This window comes from Canis lupus, chromosome 26, assembly GCF_003254725.2.
Source record: "Canis lupus dingo isolate Sandy chromosome 26, ASM325472v2, whole genome shotgun sequence".
Lineage (NCBI taxonomy): Eukaryota > Metazoa > Chordata > Mammalia > Carnivora > Canidae > Canis > Canis lupus.
This window is the reverse complement of record NC_064268.1, coordinates 25,018,250-25,040,565: the sequence shown is the minus strand read 5'-3', so window position 1 is coordinate 25,040,565 and position 22,316 is coordinate 25,018,250. Positions and strand designations below refer to the sequence as shown.

Sequence of the window (22,316 nt, the reverse complement as noted above, 5' to 3'; positions counted from 1 at the left end):
TTGGTTCAGGTTTGCATAACTGTTGGCCAAATGAATGAATTCAACCAATTCTAAATGAGCACCCATGTGTGATGGGCACTTGGAGTGGAGGACACAAAGATGAGCAATCTTCCCTCAAGGAGATTATATGTTATTAAAGAGCCAAGCTAATGTGTACAAGGAAAGAGAAACACAGGAGCCATGCCACAGCATGTAAACAGTAAGTACAACCAGGGTTGTAATCCTGGTTCTGTCCACAACTTGCAGTGTGGCCCTAAGCATTAGTCCCTTAGCCACAGTGCCCTTGGCACTTAGCAAGAGTAATAGCTATAGATTGGGGATGGGGCTGCCATCAAGAAAGGATTTAGATCTCCATAATCAGGGGCAAGTGGCAAGTCTCTTTTCCTCTTTTCCTCCAAAGTCACAGGAAGGACCTGCCATCTGGACCTCTTACCCAATCAGAATCTAGTTCAGGGTGTCTCAACACTATCAATGTTTGGGGCTGAATGATTGTTTGCTGTAGGGGTTGTCCTATGCATTAAAGTGTTAAGTTTAAAAGCACCATGAGATGCTGGTAGCACTTCCCACAGTTGTGACAACCAAAAGTACCTCCAGACATTGCCAAATGTCCCTCAAAGGGTGGTGGTGGGGGGATTGCCCCAGTTGAGAACTCCTGGCTAGCTTCTGGTTCTTCTCCAGTGCACTTTCCAACAGCTTGGAAAAGGGGTGGAAACTTTGAGACAGAGTCAGAACAAAAATTTCACAGGCTTGCCTCTGGCAGAACCCTGCCCACCCTCTCAAGCCTGTGTCCACTCAGCTTCTGAGGACACACAGGATGAGGAGAGGCAGGACACTTCGCCTTGTAAAGGGTCACCTTTCCTAGGATAGCACCTGGTCACACCTCCCTGTTGCTCCCAGACTGTAGAGAGGAGAAGAACCCAGAATGTGAGATATTAGGGGTGGATGAACAAAGACATTAGGAAAATGTTTCCCAGGATGCTCTGGGCTTAAAAATAAAATTATATCTCTTCAAGAGATATCTGAGGGTTAATGTAAGGGGAGAAATTGAGCCTGGAGAAGCAATCTGGTACAATTCACAGTACACAGAGAGGAGGTAAGGGACTCAACTTGCGTTACAGCTGCCACCAGCTGCCTCAGAGACTGACAGGGACTCCCATTCCCTTAGCACTTAGCAATCCTTCTAGTCAAGGAGGGAAAGATCTGAAATCTTGTGATCCCCAAGGCTTCTCCCAGGCTCACTGCCAGATGTGTTTAGATGAAAATGCCAGGGCTCAGAGAGAGGGGTTTGCTGGTGGTCATATAGCAACTCCATGCTTTGCCACCAGGATGGGGAGAGATTTTCTTCCGGGAAGGACTGATTCACTGAGGAAACATGAATCTTGCTGCAGCCAGAGAAGCAGATGGAGAACAAATCTAAAGACTGGTAGGAATGAGTTCTTGGTGCTTGCTTTGCCCCCCACAACCCATGCATTCCAAGCCAGGCTTTGGGCAAGTGTGTGGCATGGCCTGAAAGCCAGGAGCTGCCCAAAGCATTTGCAGGCTGATCAAGGGATGTGGGGCTGGAAGGAAAGGAGCAGACAGGGCCTTCCACATAGGAGCCTGGAGGAGAGATAAAGCCACTGGCACCTGCTTAAAGTCACAGTGTGCTCCCACCAGAGCACCTGTATGAGAGGCTACATTCACACTACACAGCATCTGTACACCGGCAGGGCTGTACCACATGCCATATACTCAGCTGAAAGGAGTAAAGGGTCCTAGCAAGGACCTGCCCAGGTCAGGGCAGTGGCGATGCTCACTGACCCAGCTGAGGGGGATGGCACAGTGAGCGGAGGCTGGGCCCTGGGCTCCACTGCCTGGGCTTTTCATTCATCTGGTGTGATGGCTGTTTAGATTACCCGATGCAGTGGCATGTCAAGTATGTATACTACACTGCCCAGAACACAGCAAACATTCAAGAAATGGACATCCTAGTATTATTATATGTACCTGAAATGTTCGGGCTAACTACAAATTGGCTTCTATTCAGGCTTCTGTCCTGTTTCCTATCCATGTTGGCAAAGCCTCACAGACTTCCTTAGTGTCCCAGGCATGTATCATGTGCTTCTTCCTTGTAATACCTGAAGTTTCCATTAATTCTTTTGATGGGTCTGTTCCTACATGGAGGGTGGGGGTGGGGGTGGGTGGGCGGTACAGGCTTCTGTGCCTATCCAGTATAGTACTTGGCAGCTCCTGGCCCAGCTGTGTAGGTGTTGGTGGTCCTGTGCCTTGGGAGGCCCTGTGCAGCTCTTGGGCTTCTGTGAGTTGCCATTTCTCTCAGCCATCAAGTTCTCTGCCTCTACTATGTTGCCTTTGGTGTGTGGCTTCTAATCTGCTTTGGTCTGAGAATCAGATTTCCAGGCTATTGCAACTGCGTGTAGAATACTCAGGAAGAAGCCCCAAGAAGGAATCTGGGAACGGGGTTTCTCAAATGGACCACCAATAGTAGGATGTCTACTTGTAGTGCAGAGTCCCAGATCTCCCAAATCAGAATCTCTGGGAGAGGCTCTGGAATCAGCAATTTGTGTGAGCTCTTTCACACTGGAGCATTGGAGAACTACAGGTGGGGGGCTAATATAGTTACTACTTCTGTTTTGCAGCCTTATTTGCTTATCTCCATTCCTTTGATACTCTATCTCATTTCTTTTCCCATCAGGTTTTTCTTCATCTCACACTCTGTGTGGTTTCCCACCCTAGATTCATTTCTACATTCAGGAGGCCCACTGGTGCTGCCCCAGGTGTACTAGGGCCTAGGGACCCCCTAGCACATCCACAAAACCCAGAAATGTCTCATAGAGCTGCTCAGCTTCACACAACGACCCTGTTCACGATGAGAAGGAGCCAGGACAGCATAGTCAAAAGGCCCTCTTCCTGCTCCCAGCAACGTGGTACCTCTGCCAACAGAAAAAACTTCTCAGCAGAGGTTCTTGGGACCTATATAAGGCAGAATGACCACAGCAACTTGTTAGTGGAATACAGCCTTCTGGCCCAAGTGGGGACCACTCTGACTCCTATACATCCCATCAGGTCCAAGGCCACTTCATCTTTAAAGACTAGCTTGCCCACTCCAGCTCTCTGATTATTCCCTTCTCTAAACTCCTGAGGTTCACAGAGTCTGAGGCAATTGTCATCATTATAACAGCTGATGTTTCAGGAGGTGCAATGTTCCGGGCACTGTCCACACTCTCTACCCACATTCTCTCATGTGGTTTTCAAGACCCTGTGAAGTGGTACTAGTGTCTCATTTTACAGATGAGGAAACCGAGGTTTGGAGAGATGCAGTGACTTACTTAGTCTCACATGCTGGCAAGTGCCCCTGTTAGAATCTGAATCCAGCCATTTGCCTCCTATACCTGCCCTTTTAACTGCCACATACTGTCTGTAACCAAATGCTTAGAGAAACACTGGGAATCAGAGGACCTGGTCCTTGTCCCAGTTCCACCTAGAGCCTGGGGCAGGTCATGCCGTTTCCTTAACTGGGAGAGAATGAAAGAGTTGGACCAGATCTCCAAGAACCCCTCTGCTCTAAGGCTCCTTGTCTTACTGGGCCACCCTCATTCCTTCCTACACTGGGGTGACCTGAGGCATGTCATGTATGTGTCTAGGTCTAGATGGCCTCATTTCTCAACATGAATAAGTGCCTTCTATGACTTAATTTAGGGAACCAGAATGGCGATCCCATCAAGATCCTCCTTGTAGTCCATATGGCCCTCTTTTGTGCTGGACCCTGTGAGGGGCCTGCCATGTGTACCTGCTCTCTTGGTCTCACCAGCAAACTCACTCAACTCTCAGTGACTGGAGAGTATGCCAGAAGAAATTAATTATCAGCCCATTGTCACAAGCACAGAAGAGCAACACTTAAGAGAAGTGTGTGTGGGGGCATTGGGAAGAAAGGTGAGGCCACATCATCTCTATCCAACAGGTAAGGAACCACACTCAGGAGACAGAACATTCCTACCTCTTACAGGGAAGAAATGGCAGGGCTGAGATTTAAACCCAGATACTCTTGGCCTCTTGGCCCCAGGCTTCCTGCCTTTCTCTTTTTCCACCAAGAAACGGTTATTTACATTTATATGCCTGGTGTGGGCCCTCTGATATGCATGCACACATCTCTCATGTCTAACCAAACCACGTACTTCCTCAGGCTGGGCTCTCTCTGCAACTGGGCAGCAGGTATGGATAGACAGGCCTGAAGGACCAGTAGGAGGACTAGGTGATGGTGGAGTTGAAAGAGGATTGAGTTCTACTCCCAGATTCTGGCTTGGCCAAGTGGGTGGAAGGAGGTGCTGATCAGAGAGGAAGAATGTGAGGAACTAGGGTTCAAGGGCATGGGTGTTTCAGGCCCATTCTAGCTTGTGAGCTGCCTTCTTCCACCAAATCACTCTGAGTCTTCTTCTCCCAGATCATCTCTGGAAGAGAGGAGGGCAGAAAGTAGAAAACTGAGGACAACACATGACTATGCCACATGACCTGATCCAGACAGGCCAGTGGCTGCCGCATCCAGCAACATCATGTAGGAAGCTGGCTCAGAAACATGGCAAAGAGGACTTTCCATCCAGGAATGTCAGAACAGCTTATTTTTGTTTACCTCCTGCTGGGTAGTAAGTGCTTTCATATACCTGTCTTATGGTCCTCCCCATCTCCCTAGCAGACAGTCTCCCATTTTATAAATGAAGAATGTTGATGCTTAAAGAGTAAAAGTTTGTCCTAGGGAAGGGAAAGTGAGAAATGAAAAGAAATGGGATTTTGGGGATACCTGGGTGAGCCTGGGTGGCTCAGCGGTTTAATGCCTGCCCTTGGCCCAGGGTGTGATCCTGGGGTCCTGGGATTGAGTCCCACATCCGGCTCCCTGCATGGAGCTTGCTTCTCCCTCTGCCTGTGTCTCTGACTCTCTGTGTGTCTCTCATGAGTAAATAAATAAAAAATCTTAAAAAAAAAAGAAGAGTGGCCAAATATGAAATTAATTAAATATTAAAAATAAATGTAGGGAATCCTTGGGTGGCTCGGTGGTTTGGCGCCTGCCTTTGGCCCAGGGCGCGATCCTGGGGTCCCGGGATCGGGTCCCTCATTGGGCTTCCGGCATAGAGCCTGCTTCTCCCTCTGCCTGTCTCTGCCTCTCTCTCTCTATGTCTATCATAAATGAATAAATAAAATCTTTAAAAAAATAAAAATAAATGTAATATGGCTTACTAAATGCTTATTAAAAAAATGGGATTTTTATCAAGGACCTGTTCCTCACACCAGGAATCAACCCATGTGCTTTCACATATGTTGTGTTTTAGAACAGATCTAAAATCTCTACATACATGTGGAGCATACACAGCTCCAATTTACAATGAGGAAACGACCTCCATTAGGTAACGAACCCAGTGTGCAGAGATTCAGATGCAACACCCAGTGCCTGGCCCTTGAGTCCAGAGTTCATTCATTCACTCCACGTATTTAGCCAACATCATTTCTCCAGCATTTACTATAATGCTGCACATTTAAGAACAAAGAGATCAACAAAATAGGCAACCTTCCATCATGCTAGCATAGCATGTAAATGTGCCAAGTGTTGCCAGGGAAGTACAAAGTTCTGTGGAAAGACTTGACAGGTAGCCTACTGTGCTTCTCTAGAGAAGCAACATGTGAGCGAAGAACAGGTGAGCAATGACCAGGAGTTAGCAAGGCAGAGTGGGCCTAGAGAGGAGGAATGTTCTAAGCAGATGGAACAACATGTGCAAAGGATCTGAGCTGCTGAAGAGTTTGTGATGTTCCAGTGGCTGAGGGAACAGCCCAGGACCAGATTGTGCATGGCTACATACATCTAAGATGTTTGAAGTTCAAGTCCCCAAAGAGGTCTAAATAAGTGGTGGGCACAAGCAGAGTGGTTTTTAAATAAAAACCTGCCAAGTGAAGGGTGACTGGGGGAAAAACAGAGACAGATTAGGGGCTCTCCTAGCCATGCAAGAGGAAGAGGAAGCTGAAGGGGGGGCTGGGTTGGGAGCAGCAGCAGAGGGCCCGGGAAGAAGTGGGTGGATTCATAAGCTACTGAGAAGGGAGAGATTGTGGAGGGCTTGTGTGGAGAGATGGAAGGGGAGGAAGTGACAGTATCTGTCAGGTCTCCTCTGTCCTGCAGCTCCTCACCCCTGCCACCAGCAGGTTAGGGCAGGTTGCTGAGGTTGAGGCACCATACTGAATCTTAGAAGTGGGTTCTAAACCTTGGAGTCAATAGAGATTTTTCCTTTGATTTCTTTTTTTTTTTTTTAAGAATGCCATGATATCCATGCACCACACTGGGCTCACCCATGAAGCAAGATTCACTCCAAAAGCACAAGCCTGCAGTTGCACATGGTACTATCTGCTCTGCTCACTAGGTCTGAAAGAAACTATTTTGCTCTTGCCCAAGGGCCTATGAAAAGACATCTTTCAGTAAATCCACAGCCAGACTCTCCAAGACAATGAATTCTATAGACGTCCTCACCTTCTGTGGCTGCCTCATTTGCCACTACATCCCTGGCGATGGGGCCTGGCTGCCCAGCCAAAGAAAGGATCGCTGCTGCCAGGAATCAGGCTGGGGCCAGAGATGCTGCATGTGGCACTTTATTCCTGCTTCTGATATGTACAGGTATATACAGTAGGTATGAGCCTATGGTACACTATTTCACAAAATTATCTTACATCCTGTGCACACTTTTGGGCGGGAAGTGTCAGACTGCTCCGAAATGCCTACAGCTGGTGGAGGGAAAGAATGCTCGCAGGAGCCACCCCCTCTCCAAGGACATTCATGGGGGCTGCTCACCCCTTTCCTCAGGACTGAGGTCTTTCCACGGACCATGTGGGCCTCCCACCTGTTCTCAGCGCCAGTTTCTTCCTGAATCTTTCTCTTCAAGGGGAAGGACATTTGGGGGGATGGGGGAAAGAAGCAGCAGCAATGGCCCCCACTCACCGATGGTGGCACTGCCGCCTGCCCCCCAAAGCCTGACTGCTCTTATTGGACGTGGAGAGTGACAGCGGAATCCTCCCTGTGCGTCAGACCCAGGTGCAGCCCGGCCTCACGGGGCACTGGCATGCATCTTCTCCAGGCAGCTCATCCAGAACGTGACCAGCCGGTTGTCGCGGTTGATGCAGAAGTCCGTGAAATCCCTGAGCAGCCGATCAGCAAACTTCTCATCCCCCGTGGCACTAGAACGCCATGTCTTGGTCAGCATGGTGTTGTAGGCCCAGTTGTAGCCAACACGCTCCTCACAGAACAAGTTCTGGTTGGTGGAACTGGTGGAGTTCCGCCGCCGCCGCTGCTGCCCGGAGAACTTGCGCCTGGAGTAAGGCAGCTGCAGGAACACTGTTCCTGAGGAGCAAGGGAAGGTCCTATGTTACTGCCTCCAGGAGGGCCCCCAGGGTGGCTGTGGAGGCTTTGCAGCCACAGGCTCCATCAAGGGGAAGATTCCCCTTGCACAGGCTCCGGCTGCAGGGACCCACCCTGCCCCACATTTTGCCTGGAGTGCCTCACCTGTAACATGGATATACTGAGGCTTGTTCTCAGCAGGGAAGTTAAAAGCAGAGGCGGAATATTTATCTTGCACAAATCCAAACCTAAGGGAAGGATAGGAAGACACATAGATTAGGGCCTTCTTAGCTAAAGCAACAAGAGGAGCAAATGTGCCTCAGAGGACTTTCTGACAGCCTGAGCTAGAGGGACCTGGAAAGATCTTTCAAGATAGAACATTCAGGGGGCACCTCGGTGGCCCAGTCCATTAAGTATCTGCCTTTGGCTCAGGTCATGATCTCAGGGATCTGGGATTGAGCCCCATATCGGGCTCCCTGCTCAGCGGGGAGTCTGCTTCTCTATCTACATCTGTCTCTCTCTCAGTCCATGCTCTCTCTTTCTCCCTCTCTCCCAAATAAATAAAATCTTTTTTTTAAAAAAAATTTATTCATGAGAGACACAGAGGCAGAGACATAGGCAGAGGGAGCCTCCCTCCCATAGGGAGCCCGACATGGGACTTGATCCCAGGACCCCGGGATCATGACCTGAGCCGAAGGCAGACACCCAACCACTGAGCCACCCAGGCACCCCTAAATAAAATCTTAAAAAAAAAAAAAAGACAGTACATTCAGGCTGCTCATTTTTGCCCTCACCAGACATCCTCCCACCCAGCCTCCCATTATCTCCAGGTGGCTGAGAGTCCTCGCGCCAGCTGCATTCCAGAATCAGCCATGTCTCTGCCCATCACCCTTCCCTTCTGCATGCCCCTCCTATACCAGCTGTCCAGTCAGACTTTCCTTCTGGATGTTCTCGCTTTTGTCCCATCCCACACCTATTCTCTGCCTCTCACTGGAATCCATACCGCACTCTACATGGTATTGAGTGCCCGCCCACATACCTGAGAGGGGGATGGTCCTTATCTTACTTCACCTTAGCCACACCTCTTTCCCTTAGTTCTCCCAGCTAAGCACATAGTAGGTTCTTACAAAAGGCTCTAAATTGAATAGAATGAAATTATCTTAATTGAAATCCTTTCTTAAAGAGATGAGGAACACGAATCTGGGGCTCTCTGCTTCACTGTGTTCTGGAAATGGGCAGGAGGAGCCACTTTTCATCTATGACTTATTCGATTCTGCTTTTCATCTATGGTTTGTTCTATTCCGGGTTTTTCTATTTCCATCACACACATTTATTACAGCTCTACCTGCTAAGTGCTGAAAAGGATGTGTTAACAGATGTGGTTCCCGCCCTAAGTCGGAGAGTTTATGTAATGAAGACACCAATGTAGGCAGAACCAAAGGAGGTAAAATACCTGTTTCCTTTTGTTGCGTTCTCTATATCAACTGCCATCTTTAGACTGGCATTCAATAATTATCAAAGAACACATGAAGTCAAACATACAAATTAAATGGGTAAGCTAACGTGCACAGCAAGCTCCATCTCTATAGGCTGACTCTATCATGTGTAAGAATGGCTCTGGATATTATCCTTCTTCCCCTCTACTTTTTAACCAAGGCTGTTTATTTACTCAGCATGGATCAGCCTGACCAGAATCTTGCCTCATCTCTTCCTTATGTCACCAGGGAAGACCTTTAATTTTAAAATGGCAATTTAACCACATGGTGTTTGACCTCCTCATTGTCCACTTGGGGAGCATTCAAGCCAGGACTATAGTGAAGGTGGGGGGAGGGGCACCCATCCCACCCAGACAAAGATGAAGGAGGAGCTGGGAAGCCACAGTAAGGGGATTCAGAGAAGCTGGAACAGTTTTTCTTTTTATAAGATTTTATTTATTTGAGGGCACCTGGGTGGTTCAGTGGTTGAACATCTGCCTTTGTTCGGCTCAGGTCATGATCCCATGGTCCTGGGATCAAATCCTATATTGGGCTCCCCGCAGGGAGCCTGCTTCTCCTTCTGCCTGTATCTCTGCTTCTCTCTCTCTGTGTCTCTCTTGAATAAATAAATACAATATTAAAAAAAATCTTATTTATTGGACTAGTTTCTCTTTCTGAGATGAACCTTATGGGTGGGCTAATGTTTCATTTCAGAAATGAAAACAAACCCGGTTTGGGTTTGGTAACTGCTCACCCATGACAGTCACGGACACCCTCTCATGTTGCCCTCTTGTTAGGGGACAAACCTGTGTGCAATGGCTTCCTGGAAAAGGTGCATTCGATCCCAGTATGTTTCTGGCTCGAAGCCTGAAAGGAGAAAAAAAATAAGTGCCAGGCAGAGTGTGATCCCAAGGTTTGTAATTCTTCCTGGGTCTGGCCTCTGTTTCTTTCACCTCTCTTGGCCAAACCTCCCCCTTGAGTCTAAGTGCTGCTTCTCCACACTACCTGCTTTTGAGAGACCAGCCTCCATCCCAAGGAACAACGGCGTATTCTCACTACACGTTCCCTAAAGCTCTATCAGGTCTAATGTAGAAAGGCACTAAACAGGAGTCCTCGGCAACCAGTGAGCTACCAGAACTTGATGTGAGACTCATTCTAATGATTTCCTATGCCAAAAGTGGAAAGGAACATGATATTAAAATACAAACAAAAGATAAGCATTAAATGCATGTTATCTGCTTTTAAGGAGAAGAGAAAAAAAAATTATTACCAATCTTCCATTTCCCTACAAGGAAAGACAATAGTATAAGCTCCATTTTAGGGGTGGGGAAACTGAAGCAAATAAATATAAAAATTATTTTTGGAAAAGTGATGGGCTGGGGAGGGCAGGGGAGCAGACAAGCACCCACATCATTGCTCTAGCCTCACTCCTTCTGCAGAGCTGGTGTGAGGACCAAGAGCTGATGAGGAGGTGGAGGGCTGAGGCAGGCTGTCACAGCAACAGGCAACAGGCCAGTGCTGCTCTTGGGATTGAGGACTGAGGAGGAGCAACCACACAAGCTATCCTGAAGAACAGGGGCTCTCTGCTCTCTCTGCATTTGGAGTTTTTTTTATCTAGAATACATTTGAGGGCTCTAGGCAACTAAAGAGCAAAAAAGAAAAAACACTTTGGCTTTAACAGGTAAAAACACACAGTGGATTCCTTGTCAGATTTTTAAGATTTTGAATCCACTGTTATTAGAAGGGGAGGTAATAGGAAGAGAAGCACAGAAGCAAGAAAATCAATTTTTAGATTCAAGCCTTTATTCTTTTAAACTAGGACTCCCTTCTTCAGCCGTAACCATGGCAACCAACAGAGGATGATGGTCTTGAAGCCTGAGTTACAACAGGCAGGGAAAACCAGTAGCTCACGCAAAAATGTCCTCCAATGCCAGTCTTGCCAGCCATCCTGTGCTGTTACAGTGAAGGTGGAAAACCCCAGAAGAGTCTAGCTGGTGTGGGGGAAGTGTCTCTTGAGCATATTACAAACAGCAGCATGAAGCAGTTGCCTGGATTGAAATAATCAGATACGAATATAATCATGTGGCTTTTCCGGACTGCATGGTCCTCTATCAGCCATGGTGAGGTTAAACAAGAAGGGTGTGTGTGTGTGTGTGTGTGTGTGTGTGTGTGTGTGAGAGAGAGAGAGAGAGAGAGAGAGAGAGAGAGAGAAGTACACTTTGTCAACTCTGAGGCTCCTGGGATCTATGGCCTCCAGTGGTTCTGTGAAGCCCTCTTGGAACCCCAACCATCAGTGAAAACACTGTGTCTATGTAAAAATGTCTTCCAAGATGTAAACAAAGAAAGTACAGGTGGGCCTTTGGAATACAAGTTTGTACCCCAGGGGCAGCCTGTCACAGGAAAAGTGCGAGAATACTCAGTGTGGCCTCCCTGACCTAGCGAGACCTCTCACCCCCCTGGGCCGCTTCTCTTCTATCTACCATGACACAGACTTAGACACACACAGGAAGAAACCACCTCTCTCACACCAAAAGTTTTTCCTTTCATATTTATAATTTCTACATCTGAGAAACGCAAGGGCTACTGATGTATTGGCAGCAATTCTAACTTTCTGTTTTTAGACAGGTCATTTGTGAGCTCACTGAGAACTGTATCGGAGGAGCTATTTATATGCTCATCCCAATGAGCAATTAATTGGTGATAAAAAGTTCCGTGCTGTGTGAAGTAAGACTTGTCCTTTGATCCTTCCCACACCTGCCCTCAGAGATCTGCTGGACTAGGGTGGAGCAGCAGGGGTCCCATCAGACTGACAGCTCTGTCCCAGGGGAAGGGCTGTCCTCTGAGGCCCCTCCTGCTCTGTCTTCCTTGAGATGCAGGACTCAAGCCACATGCAGTGTTCCAGGTGCTGACACACTACAGCTTGCACAATAGGCCGCTGTATCCTGTTTTGCTTTCAGTGTCTCCCTTTTTTAGCCTGTTTAGGTGAAACAGCAGATTCAAGCCTCCCATAAGGTTCAAATTCCCACAGTTAGGCTGGAGCACAGAAAGGAGAGTGTGGGAATACCAGTAATGCTCGTGATTTACAGTACATCACACCCTCTCCCACCCACCATCTGTTCCAGGCCTCACAAGGGTCTTCATAAGTTGCCAAGGCAGCTTTAAACTTTAACGTGCTCTCATTTGAGGAATAAGGAATTTAAGACATTAAGTGACTTGTCTAAGGTTACCCAGCCACTAAGTGAAGAAGCAGCCTGGAACCCAGATCCTTTCGCCCCCTTGTCCAAAGGCTCCCTCTGTGCACTAGCCTGTGTGGATTCAAAACCTAGAGAGGTGGCCTTGGGGGAAGGGTCTTACTCATGGAGACAGAAAGTCCAGAGGGGGTGTCTCTTACTATCAAACAGGTGCTCACTGCCCTCCTTGAGCAGGCAGCTGGTGTTGAGTGGGATGAAGAGCTGGGCTCGAAGTGGATCGCCATACAGGTAACTGGGCAGCGCAAAGGGACCCTCCAGAACAGGGACCAATAAAAAGCCGCAGGAAGTGGCTTTGCGATGCCAACCCTGGACCTGGTGGGAAGCACAGAAACAGTGTCATCTCTAAGTGAATTAAGACAAGAGAAAATACTTCCCAAGGAGTGAAGCGGCCACTGTGGCGGCATACGTATTGATTGGCATGTTCATTTATTCATGTTCACTGGCTCCAAACCGGTTCTGGGCAGGAAATAGCACAGTTTAACCTTCTCTGACAAATATGAAAAACTGTGAGTTAAGCACACAGCTCCTCCTCATAGCCCAAGCTTCTGCAACTTCAGTGTTTCTTCTGGAAGGAAGCGACTGGAGAGAGCTATTTCTTGCCTCCATTTTAAATAGCCTTCTCATTCTATAGGATGTTGGAGGAAGGTCACAGGATATAAGTTAAGTCCTTCCAAATTTGTCCTTTATCAAAAATTTACTAAGCCCAAAGTATCAAATAGGAAAACAATCCATTCACGCTGGCTGAAAGGGACATGATGCAGGGTGCAAAATGACCGTGGTGGCCTCTGGCCAAAGGCGATAAGCCTTGACCTGGTGTAATGAGAGCCACTCTCTGACAAACTCCCAAAAGCTGTCTGTCTGAAGACTCAGAACAAAAGTTAACTGGGGCAGCAAGACAAAACTCCCCATCAGTACCATTTTCTTAGGGAACAGTAGCAATTTTCTATGTCTATACTTTTTTTTTTATGTCTATACTTTTGGAACCATAAAACTACATGCAAATAATATAGTTTTAAAAAAACAAAAACTAATTTATGTGGCTCTAGCACACAGATGAGATTTGTGTCAAATGTTATTTCAAAAAAATATATAGTTTAAGCCATAACTTTACTTGAACAAACATAATTATGTTAAAAATTGAAAGGAATCACTCTTAGACTTTTTTCTTCAGAAACACTCATAATAACAATACATCAACAACAAAAACCATGGTCTCTAACCAAAATAACTTTTCTTTCTTTTTTTTAAAAGAATTTATTTATTTATTCATAAGAGACATGGAGATTGAGAGAGAGGCAGAGACACAGGCAGAGGGAGAAGCAGGCTCTATGCAGGGAACCTGACATGGGACTTGATCCTGGGTCTCTAGGATCAGGCCCTGGGCTGAAGGCGGTGCTAAACCTCTGAGCCACCCAGGCTGCCCCTAAAGATTTTATTTTTAAGTAATCTCTACCTCCAGCACAGGACCCAAACTCACAACCTTGAGATCAAGAGTTGTTTGCTCTACTGACTGAGCCTGCCACGTGCCCCTGATCAAAATAATTTCTAAGTCTCTTTTTATTTTATGTAATATTTTAAAATACATCATATTTTAACATATAAATATGTACTGCCATATTGTAAATACTACATATTATTAAAATTACATAATAAAATGTGACTTATAACAAATTTGGACACTACCTTAAGATAATCTACACTAGAGATTTCTAAAAACTTTTTTTTTTTTTTTTGAGATTTCTAAAAACTTAACAAAATACCATCAACCCTTGAACACTGGGGGTTAGGGTCACCAAAACTCTGTGCAGTCAAAAATCTGAATGTAACTTTCAACTCCCCAAAAACTTAACCAATAACAGCCTACCATTGGGTAGAAGCCTTATCAACAAGATAAATAGGGCAGCCCTGGTGGTGCAGCGGTTTGGCGCCGCCTGCAGCCTGGGGTGTGATCCAGGAGACCTGGGATCAAGACCCACATTGGGCTCCCTGCATGGAGCCTGCTTCTCCCTCTCCCTGTGTCTCTGCCAATCTCTCTGTGTCTATGAATAAATAAATAAATCTTAAAAAAAAAAGATAGTTGATTAACATATTTTGTATATTATGGGTATTACATAGTATATGCTTATAATATAATAAGCTAGAGAAAAGAAAACATTAAGAAAATCATAAGGAAAAGAAAATATATTTACAGTACTGTATTTACCAAAAAAAAAAAAAAAAAATCTGCATGTAAATGGATCCATGCAGTTCAAACCCATGTTGTTCAAAGGTCAAAACTGTAATGATAAAGGGATTAGTAGCTTTCAGTGGGTTTTACATGAATTGGTATGAAAAATATATTTTGAAAAGATAGTTGCTATATTCCCCCGAAGAGATACTCTTCCTCCTGCCAAACTGTGACTATATGTGTGTCTCTCTGAATGTTATGGTTGGGTTGCTTGAGACAGAATTATCTGGTAGGGCTTCCAAGGAGAAGGCTTAGCCTACTGGGTCAGAGGGTTAGTTCTGCCTGGAGGGAGTGGTCACGCCAGTGTCCTCTGCAAGCTAAGCTGGACACATGGCTGGCTGTCTTTTTCTTCTTTGTTTTTTTAAAGTAAGCTCTATGTCCAGCATGGACCCCAATGGAGAGCTTGAACTCGATGACCATGAGATCCAGACCTGAGCTGAGATCAAGAGTCAGCCACTTAACTGAGCCACCCAGGCATCCTGCTGGGCATCTTTTTTGATTTGGGTCTTAAGAATGTTCCAGTGTTCTGGGGTAGGGGTCCTTAGAGGCACTAATGCCATATAGAGGAAGACCAGGGCTGGGCAGAGACCCAGACACAACTCTTCCCCCGGATATCATGTCTTGTGGGACAAAACTAGGCCTCTGAGCTGTGGATAGAAAAACAATACATTGCCAGGTGATGCTGTGCTCATTTTCCTTGGTCATCTCCTAGCTTTCTGTAAAGTCTTTCTGAACCCTCTGGCTGCTGTCGGCTCTGTGATGAGATGCTCGCACCAGTGTGGGAGGAGGGCAGGACTTCATTAAAGCCATAGAAAAACATTCTTCTGGGTTGAACGGGTGAGTGTATAAAAGGAGTGGAAGACTGCAAAGATAGTTAAAGAGGGCACCTGGAAGATCCTGACCGCTTGGCTCAGAAATGTTTGTTCTACAAACTTTGGGACTGTGGATGGGGTGGCCGGGCTGGCTTCTCAGTGTAAGCAGTGAATGACCTGATTAGACAGCCTGGCCAGGCAGACTAGGAGGAGGAAAGACCAGCATAAGACCAATTAAAAGACAGCTTCTCAGCTATGGCACTCATGACATCTGGGCTGGTTCTTTGTTGTAGAGGCTGTCCTATGTGATGCACCGTAGGATGATGCACAGCATCCCTGGTGTCTACCCACTAGATTCCAGTGGCATCTTCTACTATTTGTGCCAGATAAAATTATTTCCACATATTACCAAATGCTCCCATGGGGGCAAAATCACACACTCCCTCTACCCCTGTTGAGAATTAGGGTTAAAAGCAGTGATGTTCACTGATAGGGGACTGGTTAAGTAAATAATGCTACAAATAGCAGAATATTGTGTAGCCCTTAAAAACGATGAAGCAAAACAAAAAGAAAAACACAGCAATGAGGCAGACTTATTTATGCTGATTCTGAGGATATATAAGTAATAGGACAAAACACAACGCAAATACCCTTGAACAACATAGATTTGAAACGTGGGAATGTTTTCCCAAATGTTTTCCCAAACATTTCCCAAATGTTTTTTTTTTTTTTTAATAAACAGAGTACTATAAATGCATTCTCTCTCTCTCTTTTTTTTCCCTCATTAAGCTTTTGTTTTAATGGGTCTCAAAATTCTGTGACAGATTTTTGGTCAAGTTGTTTCCATTAAAAAGTACTGATTTTGGGGCAGCCCTGGTGGCTCAGTGGTTTAGCGCCGCCTTCAGCCCAGGGCCTGATCCTGGAGTCCTGGGATCAAGTCCTGCATTGGGCTCCCTGCATGGAGCCTGCTTCTCCCTCTGCCTGTGTTTTCTGCGCCTTTCTCTCTCTCTCTCTCTCTCTGTCTCTCATAAATAAATAAAATCTTAAAAAAAAATAGTAGTAATTTTAAAAACTAGTAACTTATAACTGCCACACACACACACACACACACACACACACACAACAAATGGTCCACAAAACATTCTCCTTTCCTTCTGAAGGTTTAACGGATGCATTGTTATCATTAACCAGTCTTTTACTTAAACTTAAATGGCCAATTGACACAAACAGTTCTGAGACCGTTCTTCCACCACTGATTAAGACTGGGGTGGCAGGTATTGGGGATAATATTCATTTAGTCTTCTGAGCTTTCTGGGCAGACTTGGTGACTTTGCCAGCTCCAGCTGCCTTCTTGTCCACTGCTTTGATGACACCCACAGCAACCGTCTGTCTCATGTCACGAACAGCAAAACAGCCTAGAGGAGGATAGTCAGAGAAGCTCTCAACACACATAGATTTGCCAGGAACCATATCAACAACGGCAGCATCCCCAGATTTCAAGAACTTGGGACTATCTTCCAGCTTTTTTCCAGAACAACGATCTATCTTCTCCTTCAGTTCAGCAAACTTGCAAGCAATGTGAGCTGTGTGACAATCCAGCACAGGTGCATATCCAGCACCGATTTGGCCTGGAGGTTCAGGATAATTACTTGAGCTGTGAAGCCAGCTGCTTCCATTGGTGGGTCATTTTTGCTGTCACCAGCCACACTGCCACAATGAACATCTTTGACAGATACGTTCTTGACATTGAAACCCACATTGTCCCCAGGAAGAGCCTCACTCAAAGCTTCATGGTGCACTTCAACAGACTTTACTTTAGTTGTAACATTGACTGGAGCAAAGGTGACCACCATGCCAGGCTTAAGAACACCAGTCTCCACTTGACCACTGGGACAGTACCAATACCACCAAATTTGTAGATGTCCTGAAGAGGCAGACGCAAGGGCTTATCAGTTGGACGAGTTGGTGGCAGAATGCAATCCAGAGCTTCAAGCAGTGTGGTTCCATGGGCATTCCCATCTTTACGGGTGACTTTCCATCCCTTGAACCAAGGCATGTTAGCACTTGGCTCCAGCATGTTGTCACCATTCCAACCAGAAATAAGCACAAATGCTATTGTGCTGGGGTTGTAACCAATTTTCTTAATGTAGGTGTTGACTTCCTTAACATTTTCCTCGTATCTCTTCTGGCTGTAGGGTGGTTCAGTGGAATCCATTTTGTTAACACCAACAATTAGTTGTTTTACACCCAATGTGTAAGCTGGAAGGGTATGTTCACGGGTCTGCCCATTCTTGGAGATACCTGCTTCAAATTCACCAACACCAACAGCAACAATCAGGATAGCACAGTCAGCCTGAGATGTGCCTGTAATCATGTTTTTGATAAAATCTCTGTGTCCTGGGGCATCAATGGTGCCACATAATACTTTCCTGGCCTCGAATTTCCACAGGGAGACATCAATGGTGATACCATGTTCACGTTCAGCTTTCAGTTTATTCAAGACCCAGGCATACTTGAAGGAGCCTTTTCCCATCTCAGCAGCCTCCTTCTCAAATTTTTTGATAGTTTTTTTTTGTTGATCCCACCACATTTGTATATCAGATGGTCAGTAGTGGTAGACGTGCCCGAATCTACGTGTCCAATGACGATGATGTTGATGTGAGTCTTTTCCTTTCCCATTTTGGTTTAGGGTTAGCAGTGGTTTTCACAACACCTGTGTTCTGGTGACAAACCCGTTGTGGAAAAGGGCATTGGCTCTTCTGTATGATTTCCTTAATAACATTTTTTCTCTCTAGCTCACTTTATTGTAAGAACACAGTATATAATACATAGAGCATACAAAATACATGTTAATTGACTGTTTATCAGTCAGCCTTATCATTAAGGCTTCAGGTTAAGTTTTTGGGAAGTCAAAGGCTATACTTGGGGACTAGTCACTAGGGTGGCTCAGTGGTTGAGCATCTCCCTTTGGCTCAGAGCTTGATCCTGGGGGTCCTGGGATTGAGTCCCACATCAGGCCCCCCAAAGGAAGCCTGCTTCTCCCTCTGCCTGTGTCTCTGCTTCTCTCTCTGTGTCTTTCATGAATAAATAAATAAAATCTTAAAAAAAAAAAAAAGCTATACTTGGAGTTTTGACTACACAGAGTCTGCATCCCTAACCCCTCTGTTGTTTGTTAACTACATATTCCAAGCTACCATAACTGTTAAAAAAAAAAAAAGTAACAAAGCTTTATATATGCATACAATCTCTCTGCAAGTACACTCAACAAAGTGGTAGGGTGGTTGCTTTTATTTATTAATTGATTAAAAAAATATTTTTAAGGTAATCTCTTTACCCAGTGTGGGGCTCAAACCCATGACCCTGTGATCAAGAGTTACATGTTCTACTGACTGAGCCAGCCAGGTGCTCTAGGAGGTTGCTTATATCTTTCGTATTTTTTTTCCCAAATTTTAATTTAAATTCTAGTTAATTAACATAAAGTGTAATATTGGCTTCAGGAGGAGAATTTAGTGATTCATCACTTACATATAATACCCAGTGCTCAACACAAGTGCCCTCCTGAATATATCTATCACCCATTTAGCCCAACCCCACCTACCTCCCAACCACCTCCAGGTGGTTTTTTTTTTTTTTTTAAAGATTTTATTTATTCATTCATGAGAGAGAGAGGCAGAGACACAGGCAGAGGGAGAAGCAAGCTCCATGTGGGGAGCCTGATGAGGGACTCGATCCCGGGTCTCCAGGATCACGCCCTGGGCCGAAGGCAGGCGCTAAACCACTGAGCCACCCAGGGATCTCCAAGGTGGTTGTTTTTAGATGGAGGTCCCAGGAACAGGGTATGGTTGGGAGAGGGACTTACTTTTCACTAGAGACCAGTGATTTTCAACTCGGGGCAATACTCCTCCTCCCTGGGGACATGTAGCAATATCTGGAGACATTTTTGGTTGTCACAAGGCAGGTGTGCTACTGGCCTTTAGGGTAGAGGCCACTGATGTTGCCCAACATCCTATAATGCACAGGACAGTGCCCCCAGAACACAGAATTATCTGTCCCTAGATGTCAAGAGTACCAAGGTTGAGAAACCCTAATCTATCCTCTTTTCAACTGTTTGAATTTTTTTTACTGTGTTTAAATTTTTCTACAAGGCTATTCCAAATAGTCGAGGTGAAAGGTAATCGGAGTGTGACATGAATCTCTACCAAGCATCCACTGTGCCCCTCTGCAAGGTGAGCCAAGGCCCCAACCACAACATGAGGAGGCTCTTACCATCTCGAAGAGGACCGCAGCAGTCACAGCCATCCAGTGGAGCTTGATCTCAAAAGCTGCATTCAGGGAGAAATTGCCATGATAATAACAGCTGCACCACTCCAGCCGGTCTGTGCGGTTGTTCACGTCCACATCCAGGGTCACAGTCCTCTGCTCTGGGACAGTGGCAGCTATGTCAGCACGATGGAGAGGCCCCAGGAGAGAGAGGGAAAAGAAGGAGTGGGATGAAGTGGAAGAACAAACAACTAGGCAAACAGATATAAAATTGCAGAATTACCTACTGGAAAATCACAGATCCTAGAAGCTTCATGAAAATATCTAGTCTGGGGGTCAGCCAACTTTTCCTATAAAGGGCCAGATAATAGGTTGGGTTTTAAAGGCTAATGTGGTCTCTGTTTCAGTTACTCAACCCTGCCACTGTAGTGCACAAGCAGCTGGAGATATTATGTAAATAATATAGGCTGGGCAGTGTTCCAGTATAACTTTATTTACAAAAACAGAAGGATTTTTAGGGCAGTAAAACTATTCTGTATGATACTATAATAGTGGATACACGTCATTATACATATGTCGAAACCAAAAATGTACAACACCAAGAGTGAACTCTTAGGGACTGGGGTGATGGCTTGTGAATGTAGGTTCATCGATGGTAACAAATGGCCCACTCTGGTGCAGGGCATGGATGGTAGGGGAGGTGGCGTGTGTATTTGGGCAAGGAGTATGTGAAAACTCTATGTATTTTCCACTCAATTTTGCTGTGAACCTAAAAGTGCTTTAAAGATAAGGTTTATTATAAAAGAAACAGATGGTGGTCCAGATTTGGCTGGTTAAGCCATAGTTTGCCTTCCTCTAATCTGATCCAACTCCTTAATTTACAGATGAGGAAACAGCAGCCCTTGGAGGAAAAATGCCTTGACCAAAATCAGAGTTGGAACCTCAGCCAAGTTGAACCCCAGATCTTCCCCCTCCAGTGACCCACAAAGGGACACCATAGGACAGACAGCCCAGACCACAGTGAGGAGGAAGTCTTGCTTTTCTGGTTTCAACCCAGGAAGACAGTAATTCTATAATTTTTCTCAAGAAATGAAACCTCATAATGAAGCTCAACACCCTGATCCATCAACTATGTGTGGCTCAGATTCCAGGTTGGTATCAAACTACTAGCTCATCCTATCTGGATCTCCTGCTCAGAAACCCTACTCAACCCAAGACAAGGATGTTTTAAGGACAAGTCACTCAGGTTCCTGACCAGACTAAAGGCCTGAAACAGGCTCAGAGGTAATGGAAAGATCAGGTTCCACTCTGCCTAACTGGGCAGAGCCAGATGTAGGGTTCCTCAAACTATTATCAGCTCCTCATTCTCCCCTACCTCCATGAATCCAAAGGTATCTCTTTATCTGAAGCTGTCAGCTTACATCTGGGTTTTACAGGTAGAAGCCCTGAAAGGCTTTTATCACTGACAAGGATGAAATGGCTCTTGAGTCAGCAATTTTAGTGAATTTCTGTTAGACGGCAGGGGAGCTACAGCCAGGACACTGAATGGCACCTGGGTGGACTGATATTCAGCTGCTGGGTATATAGCTTATCATTTTCTCAAAACCAGAACATACAAAAATGGGAAATGTTCTTTTTCTGGAGCTGGAAGATCTAAGTTCTGCCATTTAGCCACGTGCCCGAGAACACTGCTTCAGCTCTCATTTCCGTTCCTTGTGTGCAAACCAAGAGGGTGCCTGCCCAGCTGCTTCATGGATGAGGGGTGAGGACCAAGTAAAACATGGCTGCCAAGAGGTCCCAGACTCCCCCTCTCACCTTCTCCTTTAGCCACCCCAGTTAAAACTCCCGTCATTCCTTCTTCCCCATTTAAGCTACAATTTCACCAATGTTCAATCTGAGGCCTGTCCATGACTCCCACGGATACTACTCAGCTGTCTGTGACACTTTGGGCTAAAGGAGGCGGTGGCACCAATACTAAAAGTCTCATCAAAATTAGTTTCTGTTTCTGCCTGGCGTTCCTGATTAACGGCCTTTGACTGTATAGCCCCAGTCAAAGAAAGCAAGCTTAATTCTTGGTCTTGGACAGTGTATTCTTCCCCGGGGGAAAAGCCCAGGTCACAAAAGAAAGGACACTTGATGAACATCAGCAGTGATCTTGCACATCTCTTCTCTCCCATCTGTCATATTCAGTTCACAACAGGCTGGTCTGAGGAAGCGTCCTTTTCAGCCAAATGGTTGAGAGGCTCAAGATAACACTGGCTTTCACTACTTCAGGGGTGAGATTTGAGAGTATGGACACAGTCAGTAGGCTAACAATGTTGACAAGAGTGTAAGGCCCCAGCTGAGCTGCAGCTTTCAATAAGTTCTCCGAATCACTCCTTAGTTGCCTAAGAACAGATTTAATCCACTTGGGACAGTGAGATACAGTGAGTCCCGGTAAAAAGAGACAAACTCAGAGGAGCAGCAGGCTGAGTGTCCTTCACCCAGGTCACAGTGAGGGGCCTCACAGTGTGCTGGGAAGGGGATCAGTGCTGCTGAAGGAGAGAGACTGCAGTCTCTGGTAGGGTACCAGAGATCACTGTTAGCAACTGGAGCTCCCTGACAATGGAAAGAGTAGTCATAGGGATGAGTGCCCTGTTGGTGGGAGTTTTCAAGGAGCAGCTGGCACCCTACTTATTAGGAGTGGGATGGAAAATGTTCATGCATCAAGGTTTGGACCAAGGTGCTTGGCAGCCTCTGAACCTGAGATCCAAGTGGGGTTATCAAGAAAAGGCTGAGAAGTAACAGTGGGTGTGTGAGTGGGCTTAAGGATGTGGTGCTGTGGGTCTCATATGTCCCTGTAGCTTCACAGCTCTGTGACCCAGGATGACATCAATGGAGAAGTAGGAGCCACCATGGGCCAGAGCAGACAGGACTGTGTTGCACCAT

The 22,316-nt window shown here is 45.9% G+C and overlaps 1 protein-coding gene across 12 annotated transcripts in view; it reads right to left on the bottom strand.

Moving 5' to 3' along the window:
- Positions 1 to 6,605: 6,605 nt before the first annotated feature.
- The window catches only part of DEPDC5 (DEP domain containing 5, GATOR1 subcomplex subunit), a 125,101-nt gene continuing 109,390 nt past the window's right edge, over positions 6,606 to 22,316 (bottom strand). For 10 of the 12 annotated variants that reach the window (XM_025474645.3, XM_049101669.1, XM_025474647.3 and 7 more), the window contains 5 exons: positions 19,395 to 19,564; positions 12,230 to 12,401; positions 9,645 to 9,705; positions 7,529 to 7,611; positions 6,606 to 7,366 (listed from right to left, as the gene is read on the bottom strand). In XM_025474645.3, the coding sequence (XP_025330430.1) occupies positions 7,074 to 7,366; positions 7,529 to 7,611; positions 9,645 to 9,705; positions 12,230 to 12,401; positions 19,395 to 19,564 (779 nt within the window). In that variant the 3' untranslated portion in view covers positions 6,606 to 7,073. Of the gene's footprint in view, positions 7,367 to 7,528; positions 7,612 to 9,592; positions 9,706 to 9,728; positions 10,887 to 12,229; positions 12,402 to 19,394; positions 19,565 to 22,316 lie in introns of those variants that run through there. The other 2 variants (XM_025474654.3, XM_025474653.3) reach the window with 2 other exon arrangements.